This window comes from Schistosoma mansoni, chromosome W, assembly GCF_000237925.1.
Source record: "Schistosoma mansoni strain Puerto Rico chromosome W, complete genome".
Classification (NCBI taxonomy): domain Eukaryota; kingdom Metazoa; phylum Platyhelminthes; class Trematoda; order Strigeidida; family Schistosomatidae; genus Schistosoma; species Schistosoma mansoni.
The window spans coordinates 47,475,639-47,492,041 of NC_031502.1; the positions used below are offsets into that span (position 1 = coordinate 47,475,639).

Here is a 16,403-nt window from a genome sequence, read left to right on the forward strand (position 1 = left end):
TGCAGGTAAATCCAAATGGTGAGACCCAAATAGGAGGAAATGTGAGTTTCAGATTCCACTGATAGTCATCATCTATCTCTGCTTATAATCTACAAGCTATCATCTCCAAAGAGAACCAGTTTATTGGATCTGATCCTCATACGTAGGTTTTCATGATCAAATATCTCAATGCTAATAGGAATATGCATATTGATGATAGAACAATGTAGCTACAAAATTATTGCTTTAGGCGAAAATCGCTTTTTCCTTGTCGATAACTATTAAAAAACAATTAAATGTTTAGCAAAACTGTCGATCACGAAGGGGTTAGGGATAAACGGATAGATAACAGTATCTAACATAATAAATTACTATCTTGATGTCACACAAATTGCTAGTTTTAGTAGGTAACATTAGTCATAGTAAATCAGATTTATCGACGGTGTAATTCTGATCATTAAACCAAATGTGATGAAATATTCTATCCTTGAATTAAAGAGAACACCATGAAATGTTGATTTCCAGCAATTATTTGCAGTACTTTATTTACATTTACATATCCGTATACTCAGCTTTGATGTATACTTTAGATGTAAAGGTTCTTGATACTACTCGGTTAGCCAGACAGAAATAGGTGTTGTGGGGCTAGAAAAATCTAGAACTATCAGTTCAAAATTGAATGAATTGACCAACAAAGGTACTACACTTCACTTTCCAACAATACTGCTGGGAAATTTGAGAGTGATGGATATTTTATCTCATATATTTAACATATGAAATTGTAATTTCTTGAACATTCAGTACAAAAAAAGATGACCAAAGTACATAAATATAACGATTCCAACGCTGAAGATGTAATTATATCAAACAGAAAAAAACTTTTAAAATGAACCAAGAAAAAAAGATAGAAAAGAATCATAACTTTATTCAATATATGGATTTTTATAAGTCGATATCTAACATCTTTACAATGTTATCATTTTGGAAAAAACAACACAAATTAATTAATGTACAAATGGAGAACATTGAAAATCTACAAAAAGCGATAATTGTGTGTGTCCTCTCTATGTCTCATTACCACTATATCCCATTGATTCATCTCCCTGTTCTGATGATAATGTCTCAAGTTGTACATTATTATTATTGTTATTATTATTATCATTAATGTTATCAACACAAGTAGTCGGAGAATTCCGGAATTTTGAATGTACTGCCGAAGTGACATTATTAATTGGTGTTTCACAAGTAGTATGATTAAAAGATTCATTGTCACAAGGAAGTGATGTTGGTGGATGCGAATGATGAACCGGTGTTGCTACATTAGTCATTAATTCCATTGATGAAGTAGCAGTAATAGAAGTGAGATTTCTAGCACGATTTCTATCATTAGTATCATCTTCACCATAACAAATGCTTGAAGTTAAGTGACCTGAATGGATTGTAAGTGCTGCTGATGATGACGGAGTTTGCTTGGAAAGATGAAGTCTCCTCGATACTGTTGATTCATTGAAAGAAGTGAGAGCCTCTTTCAATGAAATACTCAAGGGCTATAAGTAAAAAGGATAAGTTAGGGAAAATATTGCTGAACAATAATGAGGTCTTATAAGCACATTTTTACTAATTACAAATACAAAATTTTTTAATTAGCCTGATATATATATATATCCACATTTTGAAAGCAGAAATCTTATACCAACCTCACAAATTATACAAGGCATAGCATCTCTACTGTATTTCATGCACATCCAGAGTGAGATGAGGATAAGCCTTATAAGAAAGAATGCTTAATTTTTCTACAAAAGACACCGTACATTCTTTTAGTGTATACAGAGTGTAATTAAGTTTGCAAAACATAGGACAAAATAACTTATTATAAGATAAAATCAAGATTTAACCTAGAAACTGGTACAGGTAAAATAAAATCGATGCTGCAACAAAAAGTGCCATTTTCATAAAATCAACGACTGCTTAAATACTTATCTATTCAATAGATTTGAGATAGTTCGACAAAGATCGAACATTATTCCTTGAAGATTTATTCACAATTTGTTCAATACTTGAGAGAAAGTACTCCATTTTTCTCTCAAGTGGATCACATTTTATTTCTATCACAGATTAATTTAGCAGGGATGTTGAGGTACATTTAACACACACACAAAAAAACACCAAACAATTAAAAGAAATTAAAATGAATTGGTTCCACTTTTTAAAAAATTGCACTGTTTAGCATTTTCTACGCATTTACATTTCATAATAGACAACAAAAAATGTCAAAGTTTTCATCGGAATTCAAACTACAAATGTAACCAAACTGACAGATGTCATAATATATGAAAGGATATTAAGTAATGATATAGGCAGTTAGAAAGTCAAATAAATTGATAAGTAGCTTATATTTCACAGATCAAAATGGTCTCTTTTACCATCACACTGACCGTTTGGCTCGTTTCAGATTAGATTTATTAATTCTGTTTACATAAACGAAATTATACTACATTATAACGCTATTAATAACAAGAATTAATGCTACGTTTATTATATTTCAGTCTGAATTTTGAACTGCTGATGAGGAAGAAGACGGAACTCTCCTATATTTTGCTGATTTTGTGCTTGTTAATGAGTAGTTTCCAGATTGATTCTTTCAAAATTCTAGTTGTAAAGTCAAGTCGGGAATGAAGCGGTTAACTCGCTGATAACATTGGATAAAGGACCGGTATTATGAATAAAAAACTAGATGAAGTTGAAAATATAAGCCGTTTGATGAATCAAACACAAGAGTATCAGAGTTATACTTAAAGCTTCTAAATTTGATCTTACTAACTCATTTGCCAGGTACGCATTCATGTAATTAGCTTCAAGCTATGCTCCAATTATGAGAACTGGTGATAATAACAAGTTACTCAAACCGAAGTAAATGGAACGGATTTCAGACCTGTAACTTAGTAGTTAAAAGTCGATCACTACAACCACTGAACTACCAGTCCAAGATTTTTCGCGTAAACATTTATAAGTCGATTACAATTATCAAGAAACATCTTAGTTGAATTCTAACGGTTTTGTTGCAAATATCAGTATTTGTAGTAAAGACTGATTTCAAGCAGTTTTCCAATGAAATATAACGTATAAATTGATAGTAAATTACTTCTACCTAATTGAAACCAGATATTATTAAATTACTGAGGATTTTGTTAAATATGAATTAAAAGAAAAACCTGAATTTCTTTCGCAGCAGATTTTGCAACTTCTGTTCTGGAAAACTCCGATTCTTCTGCTTTTCTTGATGTTTGTGAGTCTAGAAACAAGAAGCAGAAAAATGATACCCGTAGGTTAAAATGATAAAAGATGTTTTAGTCTGAATACACACATAATGAAGTGAGAAGGAAAGCGTTTTCTCGAAAAGAGATAACATTCAAAATAAAGCCATCTGTTGGAGAATGACAACTCTCCAATACAAATTCAATGGATGGAACAACCTTAGCATTGTGGTGAAACGTTACTTTAATATCAAGAATTACATCTTATATGAAGATAATTTATGTATGATTGTATTTTACATTCAGCAATAAATCTTACAAAAAAACATTTAAACAATCTTCAATAGAATGCCGTTTCCGACAGCGATGTTATATCGGCCACATTGATTAAGTATACAGAGTTCTATGGGATATGGTGTTCTATCGTATTCTTATGCAGCTTTCATGAGATTTTTACCACCTTGAATCACAAAGTACGATAAATACACTGAAATCATATGATTAAATGTAAAAATTTCAACACGGAAATATATTCGTTGCGAACATTGCGTTAAAGATAAACATTGTGTTAAGATAAAAAGTAATGAAGGATAACTGATTGTACAGAATCTATGCGAGGATTTGAAGCCAAAAAGAGCCAAGCAGGAAATGCTGGAAAAAAAGATGATAGTTGTCTGAAAACAGTAAACAACACACACTAATGGTTTATAAACTTCCAACCAAGGACTCCAGGCGCTGATTACTCTATCAAAAGCTCAGTCAAAGAAAATGTATGCTCCAAATAAGTGAATGAGGATTAAATTATAATCTATACTATGAATCAGAAAACAGTACTTGGTTGTCAAATATTAGTGAAAACAAATTAAGCACATAGTTCGGTAAGGTATCCAAAATAAACAGGATCTTAGAAAGCAGTAGACACAAGGCAGAATGCATGATGGGGTGGAAGAACAAGTACTGTTGGGATTACGAAAAATGAATTAAATATTAGAATAAGAGGAGAACTGAACAAAATATGGAATCCGTTACGAATACTACGTTACAGCACATAGACCATAAAACAATTGTCTAAAACATTCAAACTACTGGGTGTTAATAAGTAGTGTGATGTAATACACTAAAACAAAATCAAATACGTAGGAAAGTTGGTTGGAAAAGGAATGGTAGATTCAAGTTTTATAAATTTTATTCCATGTATCGATTAATAATGAGTCTAAGCAATAATTTCCACTTTGTATCCACTTAGTTATAAATAGAATTACTAATTTAATTTAAAAACTTACTCTGATCTAAATATTCACAATGATCAGTTTTACTTTCTTCAGTATGTATATCGATATTATTAACCGAATCTAATGGAGTTAATTGTTCAATATCTCCAGCTAATATTGTAATTTGACGTAGCATAGCTTTAGCTTCTTCACGTGTTTCCGGATATTCAAGACATTTATTAGCAGCTAAAGCTGAATCTTCATAATGTCCTTTACGTAAATGATAATTTGCTAAATATTTATAAGCTATAGCTAAATTTATTTGTTCATTTACCTAGGTCAAGAAGCAATAAAGAGATTAAAACGAAATAATGAAATTGTATAAAGTATTTAATTACATTAGTAAATATTGAATGATAACATTAAAATAATTAAAACCTGGTATTATGAAGGAAATTGTAAGTATAAACTACATTAAGATATATCATTATTCCTGTAGTTTCATTAAATGATGAGTCCTATGGCATTATAAATTCAGATGTAATCTATTTGTTATTATTATTCTTAAATAAATAAATTGTCATTAGAAGGGTTCTTTTTGGAGATTTCAGTCATTTTATAGTTGAAATCATGAGTCAATTGAAGCTAGACCACCATGGAAAACCTGGACGGCCGTTTCGTCCTAAATTTTTAACCTTAAACAGGAAGAAGTTTATGAAAGAACTACCTTAGTTTAAAACATTAAGAAACTTATGAATACAATAATCTTTCTTTAGTAAATTTGGTCTGAGAACTAAACTATTTAGACTGTGTTATTTGTTTTAATCAGCTACTGTAGGGTATGTATCGTAAAACCGTTGCAAGTATGAGGCAGATTTATCATTCAAAAAAAATAATAATAACACAACTAGGTGAAAAATGATCGCGAAGTTTCACAAAGTTTACTATTTAGTTACTATATTTTAGCTATTAAATGAAGCTTCAACAGTTATATAAATTTATGCATCATAGTGTAGGTCGCATATATTGCATAATGGTACAGTTGCAAAAACAAAACATTTTTGGATGAATTAGATTTGGATCATTTAACTTACTGGTTAGAAATATATTTATATAAACTGGTTGCTTTGAATAAGTATTTACCTGAACGATATGACGATGAAAGGTTTGTTTATCGTCTGACTTGAGAGAATAATTTAATGACTCGATAAAATATAATTTTGCTCTACTAAGTATTATTGAGGTGATAACAATAATAAGGAGGCCAAAATTTGATCTTTGTATTTAAAATGAGCTAATAGTTCGCCTTTCAACCATCATACTGTCATTAATGATGGGAACGACGTGGAAAAATTTCTTCTTTTAATGATGATCACAGATCAGGGAGTTTATCGGGCAATAAAATTATCCACCAATATGTGAGAGTTATTAAACCAATCATATGTAAGATTAATTTAACTTGAGTCAAATTTCAATTTTTTGTTCCTAACAATTTCCGAATACGTCAGTACTTATAATAGTATTTCGTAATTACTAGTTTGTATATGGCTGAGGAGAATGCAACCACCGCGTTACATCACAACATAGTGCACATAATGTCGGGGTATTTAGACTTGAGACTACATTGCAACTTGATTGATAGAATTCAAACAGTATTAAGAATAACTTAACATACATTACATTGATCACTACTTAGTGATCAATTAATTGTAAATTCAATGAACTCCTTGTATTCTGTGAATAATGTCGTTTAAGCTTTAATGACATTTCAGAAAAAGAATCAACTGAATTCATAGTATTCATTTGTTCAGTTTAGAATGATATTTTCTCCCTTTAATAATTTTTTATAGCAGAAACTAGAAATGATACTTGTGTTTTGTTCTTAAAACATCTCAGCATATATATATATATATATATATATATAAACACCACTAAGAGACAACTTACACCGTTTCGTTGACATAATTTTATAAATTCTGTATAGGCTGCGGCAGCTTCCGCGTCTTCACCACATCTTTCAAAGCAGATAGCTAATCGCATCAATGCTTCACCTTCTATATCACCAACACAATATGCACGCCAATAACACTTTTTAGCTTCATCAAATCTTTTAAGTCTGCCATAAATCTCTCCCAAAGCTACAATTAAACGTGAATCTGTAGGCATAAGATACTGAGCTTCTCTGAATGACCCATAAAAAAAGACAGAAATGGAGGAAAAGAAGAAAAACATTAGTAATCTATACTAATGTAGTACAGTATTATACACTAAGGTTTGAGCAAGTAAACACAACTGATACTTGGGTTACAATAGTCAGTCTTATTGTTAAATAAATTTAATATTAAATAGACCAAAAAGAAGTGATACATACAGAACCTATAGAACTTAAAATGCAACCAAGTGATATTTATTTCAATTTCAATTGTCCAAAAATAACCAAAAGGTACATTTCAAAAGCTATCAAGCAATAAACATATTACGATTGAAACAGTTATCATTAATTCCATTGGATAATTGATGCAAATTGGCTGAAGTTGATATGGTATCATCGGTTAGGTGTTTATCGAGAGATTTGAAGGTTCTGGATTTGATAAGTGGCGAGATCATAGGTGTGTACTATTAAGTCCTACACTAAGATAAAAGAACTATCCAGTGCTCTTTGGCCTCGAAATCCAAAACTTAAGTACCAAGGCAATAAATGATAAAAATGAAGAAACATATATTGTATTTCAAATTCGCAAGAGGAAAATCACAACAAAACAGTGAATCGACTTGAAAGTGAGTTTAAACAAGCATTACAGTCAATCAGTCATGTATGATGATACATATCTGACAAATAAATCATAAAAGCAATGAAAAAATGCTTAAAAAACGTTTAACCTCACTAAAATTATGCACGATTTTTAAACTTTTATACAAATTACTGATCGTTAAACTATGTTAGTAATAACCATTAATTTGTATAAATAGTAAACATTTAATATTCTGACATATTGAAACTTGCCTATAATAATAAAGTGAAAATGATGGCAAATTTAATACTTCATACATTTGCCCAAGACCATACCATGCACGGTAATCATGTCGATTATAAACAAGTGCTTGTCTATAAGCATGTATTGCAGCATTTGTATTTCGAAGTTCCATAAATTCATGACCTTAGTGGAAAAATAAGCGAACAAATGATTTGAAGACCATACAAAAAAAGTATTTTTGCTGATAACCAAATGTGAAGAAACATGGTTCAGTTTAAACGTGTTATTACAAAACTTCGAATCGAATTATTACATATACCATTAACACAATATACTACGATGAATATATATATATATATATATATATATATATATATGCAGATCAACTGAACAGCAAGTAAGTGGACAGATATGGTCAAATAGATCACACTACTACACGAAAACAATTTAAGCTGTTTAATCCGATCATAAGTTTATTTTTATGAAGAAAGTGATAGAAAACCACAGAAGAACCGTCATTGGCTTCTATTTTGAGCCATATCGGATAACATCCTAAGACACTGAACTGTACCATCTCTAGGACCCTAACTGGAAATTAACGACGAATCGAAAAATCCCAGTTCTATATAGATATATTTTATACCATGTTACCACATCACAAACTGACCAGATACAGTCGTTGGAGAACCTATCAAGTAAAAAATGAATGCGAATGAATAATAAACAAACCCAATAACTATCAACTTAGTATTGTTTGTTTGAATCTTCCCATCGATTTGTTAGGACTGCAACTGGTCAGTCTCTAATTGGCATATGTGCATACTGTACGTATTGCCTCGATATAGCCTTAATTCACAAGCATGGTAAGCAGAGATGGAGCGAGGGTACTGGGTTCGAGTCCCAGAGTGAACATCAACTCTGAGATGCAGGTACATTCAGCTGACGAGTCCCAAATAGGACGAAACGCACGTCCTGGATAATAACCAATAACTACCATCCATACTATTTCTTGTCAAGTACTTAATTGAAGAAGTCAACTTTTAACCAGTCTACAAAGAGTGTATTATTCAAATTAAAGCTATCTATTGTAACTTATCAATAAAGAAATTGTTTTACTAGAACCTATCAGTGATATAATCAGTAATTTATAAGGTTTCGACAACAACGCTTCATTTTACCCATCATTAGCTAAAAATATAATTGGAGCTACTGATTTATATAACCGTTATTTTTGTATTATATAACTTCTGTCGTAAAACAGTGTCAGGTGGAGAAACGGTTCACGTTACTAAATAGACACTGAAGATTGTACAAATACGAAACATAGATGTAAATGAACAATGAAGAAAATCTATTCAATATCTTCAAGTTCAATCAAGTAATGATAACAGTTGATATAGGATAGATGGATGATGGCTAGCAGTGGAATTCAGGACACACGTTTCATCTTAATTGGGACTCTTTAGCTGGATTAATCTGCATTCGAGTTGACGTTCACTCCAGGATTCGTACTCAGTACCATTCGCTTTAAACGCCATTGAGTTACCAATTTAGATCATTTAAACAAATTCAAACTGAATTTATAATAATAATTAATATTAAAACAACCGACCAACCAATTAATGTCCAGACTAATGAATAAGCTGGTTTTAATTTAAGAGCACGCCGAAAATAAATAACCGCTTTTTCATGTTGTCCACGCAGTCCAAAAAAGTTTCCGACAACACAACAAGTCTCTGCACGATATCTATCTAAATTAACGCAATGATGTGCTAAATAAGCCAGTTCATTTGAATCTTCACATACAAATAAAACATTTGAATAAGTATCCACGTTGTCTAATCGACAAGGGCAAGCATTGAATAACTGTAACAGTATAAAGAAGAAAACAGAACGAATTGGATACAATAAAATAACCATTTAGGATATATATATATATATATATATATATAGTAAAAATAGAATTACATTTTGAAAAATTTTAACGGTTGGATTATTATTGGGTGATTTTAGATTTTGGATTATCTCCTATGAAGAAGCTCAGACTAGGCTATTGAGCGAAACGTTGAAATTATTTGATTTCAATGGCTGAGACTTCTACAAATATTTGATCTTGATTTTCACTGCCTTTTATCCACTGTGTTCGACAACAATGAGATTAATTATTTAAATCTTGGTAAGATTTCTTAGAAGTAAAAACAACGGGGTTTGAGAAATGACATGAATTCACTCATGTTAACCTGACTAACTAAGATATGTTGAACTTTTATTTATAATTATATTAATCGTTGCAATTTTTTGGCTGTTTGCTACTGATTAGAAGCCGTGAAACCAAATGGATTGACTTTATTCTCTAAACCTTGTTTTGTTGATTTTAAATTTATTAAGGGATCTGGTTGTACGAAACAAATGTAAATAAATTATATTGTAATTCTCGCTTTAGTCGATGACATACAGTAGATTATTATAAAGAATTTTCAACAGAAAATACGCAGAACTGCAACTGAAGTTTTGTAAGAAATTAACTTGTGAATATTCGAAAAAATATATGTATGAAATTTTTAATATGATTTGTAGCCAGTAATATTAATTCATAAGTGTTTATAACCATTTCAGTTCCCGTGACACCCCTTTTCTTTGCCGAATACATCTGATATAATTCAGATCACTCCGAGTGTTTTTTGATTTTCTCAGTAATTAGACTAGTGATATGTTGTAGAAATTTTATAAAGACATATGAGTACAAGCGATTAACAGATATGAATTGTTAACTAAACCAAATAAAAAACTGTAAAAGTGATGGCAATTTATCCACATCTAGAAAATTGATGATCCAGAAGCTTGAGCATGCCATTGTATATATATATATTTGCAGAAATTGACTAGTGAGCAATTAGTCAAGGATTAAAACTCATCCCATTTTGATCTTGAAAACTGACTAATAGCACTGACCCATATAATACAGATATATTTACTAGGTTTATACATGAATCCGTAGTTCTTAAGGTGACAAAAAAGAGTATTCAATCGGTGTTTCCTGAGAAGTTAACAATGATGGTAAGAAAAGAAGTTGAGCACTGTGATACCTTTTTATTTTGACATATGAAAAAGTAAATAAAGGGCTAAAACGTTTTGTGCCACCATTGAGAAGACTAGTGGAGATTTCGGTGTAAACTTAATGCCATGTAAAATAGTTAACACAGAGAGGTGACCAAAAACAATAACTAGACGAATAATCAAATAAGAAAGGAAGGACATAACTTGATTCCTGAAAAATAATTTATCTCTTATACATATGCTAGTGGATGACAATTCGATATTTGAAAGGTATGTTAGGATGAAGTGTGCAATAGAAAGATCGAAACTCACTGAAGTACAAATTTCAGTATAGAACAAAATTTATATTTTAAATTACATTCCTGAACACCGTTAAAATATATTAGTATCTTGAGAAGAATTTATTTGATTTATAAGGTATTCAAGAATAACCACTTTGTCCTTAATAGAATGATTCACTTAACAAATTAAATAACTTTAAAGTATCTTTATCTGTCTTACAACTGAAAACCTTCCGACTCAGATAAGCAATACAGTTATTTATAACTACACCGAAAAAATCTAAAAGCAGTGTTGTTTATTCATAATACTACTTCAATTCATTAAGATATTTTAAAGTCAAATGTATAGCATGAAACCAAAACCGAATGGAGTTAAATATCTATCATTCATTCATCCGGTTATGATTTAGAACTCTAATCCATGTATTTTGACTGGATAACCTAGCAATTAACACCAATCTTCGAACAACAATAATAATCACAGTTCAGCACTTAAACATAAACTTAGAACTTAGTTACTGAATAACTTCTTTACCATGAATTTCGGTGGAGCTGTGAAAATCAGCTAAAATTATGAATCACAAGATTCTAATTCAGTAACATAAAAGTAACGCACTCCAAACGATTCCTGAGTATTCTGGGTCAAATACCTGATAGAGTGACCATAAATGAGTACTCTAGAGCCACAAACTAGAACGAAATATATTTACAATTTTTACTGGCTTTTATGATTGTTTGATTGATGCTAGTCTCTGGTCTAAACCATCTTTTCGATTGAATACGTTGTGTTGAATTAGATACAATTAGTGTTTTGAAGTTAAATTAAAACTTATGGTAAAAGCAGTTTGATGTATATTTACCTGTTTGAATTGTTTCTTAGCCAATTCCATAGCGCGTAATTCATTGTATGCTAAGCCGATTTCGGCTTGCAAATTGTGACTTCTACTAAATCCACTTTCCGAGAGTTTTAATAGAATTTCTAAAGCTCTTTCGCCTTCATGTAGTTTCAAAAACACCTATTAATAGGGAAAAGATTCTAAAATTACTGGTAAACGAATAATCAAAAAGTGGTGTTGAGAATTTACATAAATATCATCACTTCAAACAAAAACGAATAGCAACATTATAGGTATAACAAAATTTTTATATTGTAAAAGTAATACTTTGGTGGGTTGATGAGTTAGCTCAAAGTTACCCACAGCTCGAACGTAACACAGTATTTAGTGTCCGTCAATAGAATCATATTCATTTTATACATTAGGACAGCGTATGAATTCGGTCTACAATTTCTGGAGCCAATTCTCACTAGAAATGTGATTCATTTACAGATTTATGGGCTAGTAAGTTTTGCCATATCTGAAATTAGCCTAGAAACGAGTCGTTTCACATACAAAGCATTCTAAAAATAACAATATTATTCAACTTTAGAAAACTCCAAGGTTCTTTAGAACTGATGATTGTAGATTCTGAAGCACTATGAGAAGTTATTTCGCACAATAAAACAAGATCCTAAGATTTTTATGTAAAGAATCAAGTATTCCAGCTACACTGCACAAAACAGCTCTAGTTATTAGGTAGTAGAAAATGAGGTGACATGAATTTCGAATGAAAACGATCTGTGTACTGGATAGAAAAAAACAATCAACAGTAATATATAACATAAAGGATCGAAATAAATATGAAATGTTTCTGACCTTAGCCTCAAAAAAATATCTCATCCAACATTCATCATCTGTAGGAAGATTTAAACAATTCATTTTCTCTTTATTCTCTATAAGATCAACCAATTCATACCATGCAGGCCAAAGATAAAAATTTAAATTAATAGCTTGAACTAACAATGATGCAGCAGTTTCTTTTATTCCCAATCGAAGACAAATCAAAGAATGAACATACAGTAGAAAAGAATCCCCAATTTTATTAACTGTTCTCATTTCATTCGATAAATTTATGTTATTTGTATACGGTTCGATTTCACACTTTATTGATAAAAGTTCTTTATTACATTTAGCCATAGATATGCATGATGATTTTGTCTCTTCATCTTGTTTTAAAACAAGTCGTGATTCTACTGAATCATCAGCTCGACGTTTTTCACATGCCATATAACGTGAGTATATATATAGGAAATAATAAACATGGCCGTATTTATCAATGAAATTTTTTGGATTATCATGAATTGGTTTTTCAAAATTATGAGATAATATTTCCGCACAATGATCATACTCTTGTGTATCAAAACAACTACGAGCGAGTAGAAATGTGGTCAACTTATCTGGTGGAATACTTTGATAGACATTGCTTGATGAGAAAACACTATCAGGATTAGATATTATGGGAAGATTTAAAGACCATAATAAATCTGTAAGCCATTTACAGCTATGACGAAGTCCTCGAAGTTGACATTCGAAAAATGATTGTAATATGTTTCCTTGGACGGTGCATAAAGAAATTGGAAATCCAATAACTGTACTTCCATCCATATTATACAATGAGAAATGATTTTATCTAGAAAATAAGCAGCAAGATGATAAACAATCCAAAGTTATGCTATTAGTATGACTATAAATTATTACTAATAATTTTAGCTACTCAATACTTTGAGGCAATAACGTGATGAGTATCAAACTTACGTTTAAACAACAAACTTATTTAAAAACATATTGAAATGTGGTGTTATGCAAGAATGCAAAGGTCCAGGTTGTCGGATATTTTGTAATTACATCAAAATATACGACAAAATAATATAAAATGTCAATCAAAATGAGGATATAAGTGGATCCAACAAAAACTAGCGACATTGTGTGGAACGGTACGTGTCTACATGTTAGCGATGTCATTATTTAAATTAATTTAGAAAGTTGGAAATAGTGATAACAAGCAGTGAAGAACTAAGGAGGAACGCGAAGAAAAATTAAAGGTAGGAGGAGAAATGTGTAATAAAACCGAATGTTTGAAATTAAGTCGATACAACGGATTCAACTGAGCTAATGAGAACAATTTTGACTTATTTCAAAACCCCAACTAAGAATACTAAAGTTTCTTGTACAGCTCAACTTAGTCAGTTCAGTTTCATTTACCCGCCCAACGAAGTGGGGAAGCCCCATGGCTCTTCAATGAGAGAAGGGCTTTGAGATGACAGTGTGACTGGACGCTGGAGAATATGCGTATATAGGGATTCTGATATCAGTAGTATGGGTAATTAACTAGACCCACACTAAGTAGTGCAGATGTATTCTTATTGGCCTATACTACTTTTCCTATCACTTTAGGAAGCTTTTATGCAAACCAAAAGGGCTGATTAGCTAGTAGTGAGTTCACCAGTGGAAAAACGTGGAAGCTATCCCCAAGTATGCTTCATATGCATATACTCAAATGTAGGTACCAAAGATACATACGTTCCAGTGATATACATATTGGCATAGATAAATGCGGTTGTTAATATGCTGTACATGTAGTTATGGAAAGCGCAGGCATGTCCGCACATACCATAAATGTATAAAGATATGAAAGTTTCCGCTCTCAAGTATGCGCGACTGTCATGCTTTCGGTATTGGCAATACTTCCCCAATCACTGGATTCCTTGGAACGATGCCGTTGATAGATGAAATAAATATTGACTTCAACGAACCATGTTGTAACCTAATGATAGACGGATAGGTCACGAGGTATTAGCTGACATTTGATAGACATTTATTTTATTCTATTTGAACACATAAATATTGGTACAAGGGTGGGGACCAGCTACATATGCGCCACACAATAACAATGAAAATGGGAAGAGATAAAGAGTGTAAGGTGCGTATAAAAGAAGAACGACAACGACAACAAATTAGTGTATGGTAGTGAAAAAATAATAGTAGCGGGGGAAACAGAAAGGTACAGCCAGAAAAAATTCTTTCAGTTATAGAAGTTACGGCCACTTTTTATGAGGAAAGTGAAAGAAGATTACAGCAGGATCGCCACTGGCTTCTATTCTGAGTCATATATGATAACGTCTCTAACCACTGTGTTGCACCATCTCTCGGACCCCAACCAGGTATTAGTGAAGGTCCGACAGAAGCCAATCCCGTGCAGTTTTATTTCATACAACGACACCATGTCAAACACTAACCACCTCACAGCTTTTTCCAACCAGTCTCAGCGTCGGCAAATAATGCACGACGAGGAATTCTCTGGGACGAAATTCATAGAACATTTCCAAGTTATCGAAGTCGATGTTTTAAGATAGTGACACCAAGTGAATTATCGTCGCTGTGCCCGGACACACCATGCTGAACCTCTGCATTACTAACATGGTGTTGCCACTGGATGTCAGCAATCCTTCGGAGACAACAATGATCAAATACACAGAGTCGTCTAACATCCTAACATCTCAACGCGTTTGGCAAATACGCACAATGTTTTTCCGATGCTGACAAAACCACAGATGGTTATACCGCTTTTGGAGACTAACAGAATATTTGTGTTTCTTATTTATATAGACATCAGTTCTTTATGTAGGTCAAAGCACACCTTTGTACTTTGAACTTGAGATAATTTAGCTTAGCGATATAAAACGGTCAAACTTTACAGCATCCAAATCAGTTCATTAATGGCATAAATGTAAAAGGTTGTCTAGCATTTAAAATATCACACTTACCACTAATTGCAGCTTTTCCTCACGGACAAGTATTGACAGCTACGTATGTCTAAAAGTATCAATTTTTTTATCCTAGCATAAAACATTACAACAGTTGTAAAAATGTGTAATTTGACCGAGGAGAAAGCCTTGAAATACAACTTCGAATTATCTTGGTTGTGATATCTGAGCTCGGTGGTTTAATTGTCCTCTCACCGTCGTTCCCAAAAAAATCACAGCCTACCTCGTTAGATAAGTGCCGTCAACAACAAAGCCTCTAAATAAGGGGTACTCAACTAAGATACCAAAACCGCAAGGATTCATCTGACCTGAAATAATTAACACTACGCTAATCTACTGTTCATATTTGTGAATCAAATTTTCTGACTTGAGATTTCCAAAGCTCACTAAGCGGTGCCGTAGTTCATTTCCTATTTTAGACTCATACAACCAAGTATATTGGATTCCTCTTTGAACGAAAGAGACGTTAATAATGCGCTAGCCCTGCTATACAGTCAGTCAGTCCTCGTGGACATCTGATCAGTTTTATAAATTTATTTCGAAGGATGGTATAAGTATGTTGTTTAACAGTGAAAAAGAAGACGAGAACAAACGATCTCACATGTGCGACGCCAAACGATACGCCCGAAGGTCACAGCCTTGAGAAATTAAATAACCCACCTTTAGGAAAGAATCATTAATTGTCGACCTCTATCCATTTGGGAACTGCGACTCGTTGATAAACAACCATTATAACTGAGTAGTTTTCCTTCTCATGACAAAGGATTATTCTTCTTGGCTCTTGACTTCATAAACATTTTTAAATTAAAGTTAACGAAATATTGTCCTTCAAATTGCAGGATGTGCCGAGTCTTATATATGTTTAGGGCATATAAGGGGCTTCATTCCTACTTAGATTTGTAACGTTATTATGACTAACCTCAAAGCAATACAGTCACAATTTCGTCCCTGAAATAGTGCGATATAAGGCAGATAGAACTAGATGAGCATTACTTAAAGTATTG

The 16,403-nt window shown here is 32.1% G+C and overlaps 1 protein-coding gene across 1 annotated transcript; it reads right to left on the reverse strand.

Annotated features, from left to right (window-relative positions):
* Nucleotides 1–1,043: 1,043 nt before the first annotated feature.
* Smp_037400 (putative cell division cycle) lies at nt 1,044–16,023 on the reverse strand (the record flags this gene model as incomplete). Its single annotated transcript, XM_018789937.1, has 9 exons — nt 16,001–16,023; nt 12,452–13,265; nt 11,618–11,773; nt 9,036–9,285; nt 7,445–7,602; nt 6,392–6,628; nt 4,517–4,778; nt 3,192–3,271; nt 1,044–1,481 (listed from the first exon to the last, which is right to left on the reverse strand). Exons 2-9 carry the CDS (start codon nt 13,238–13,240, stop codon nt 1,044–1,046), a joined length of 2,370 nt encoding a protein of 789 aa, XP_018655330.1. The 5' UTR covers nt 13,241–13,265; nt 16,001–16,023.
* Between the last annotated feature and the right edge of the window lie 380 nt (nt 16,024–16,403).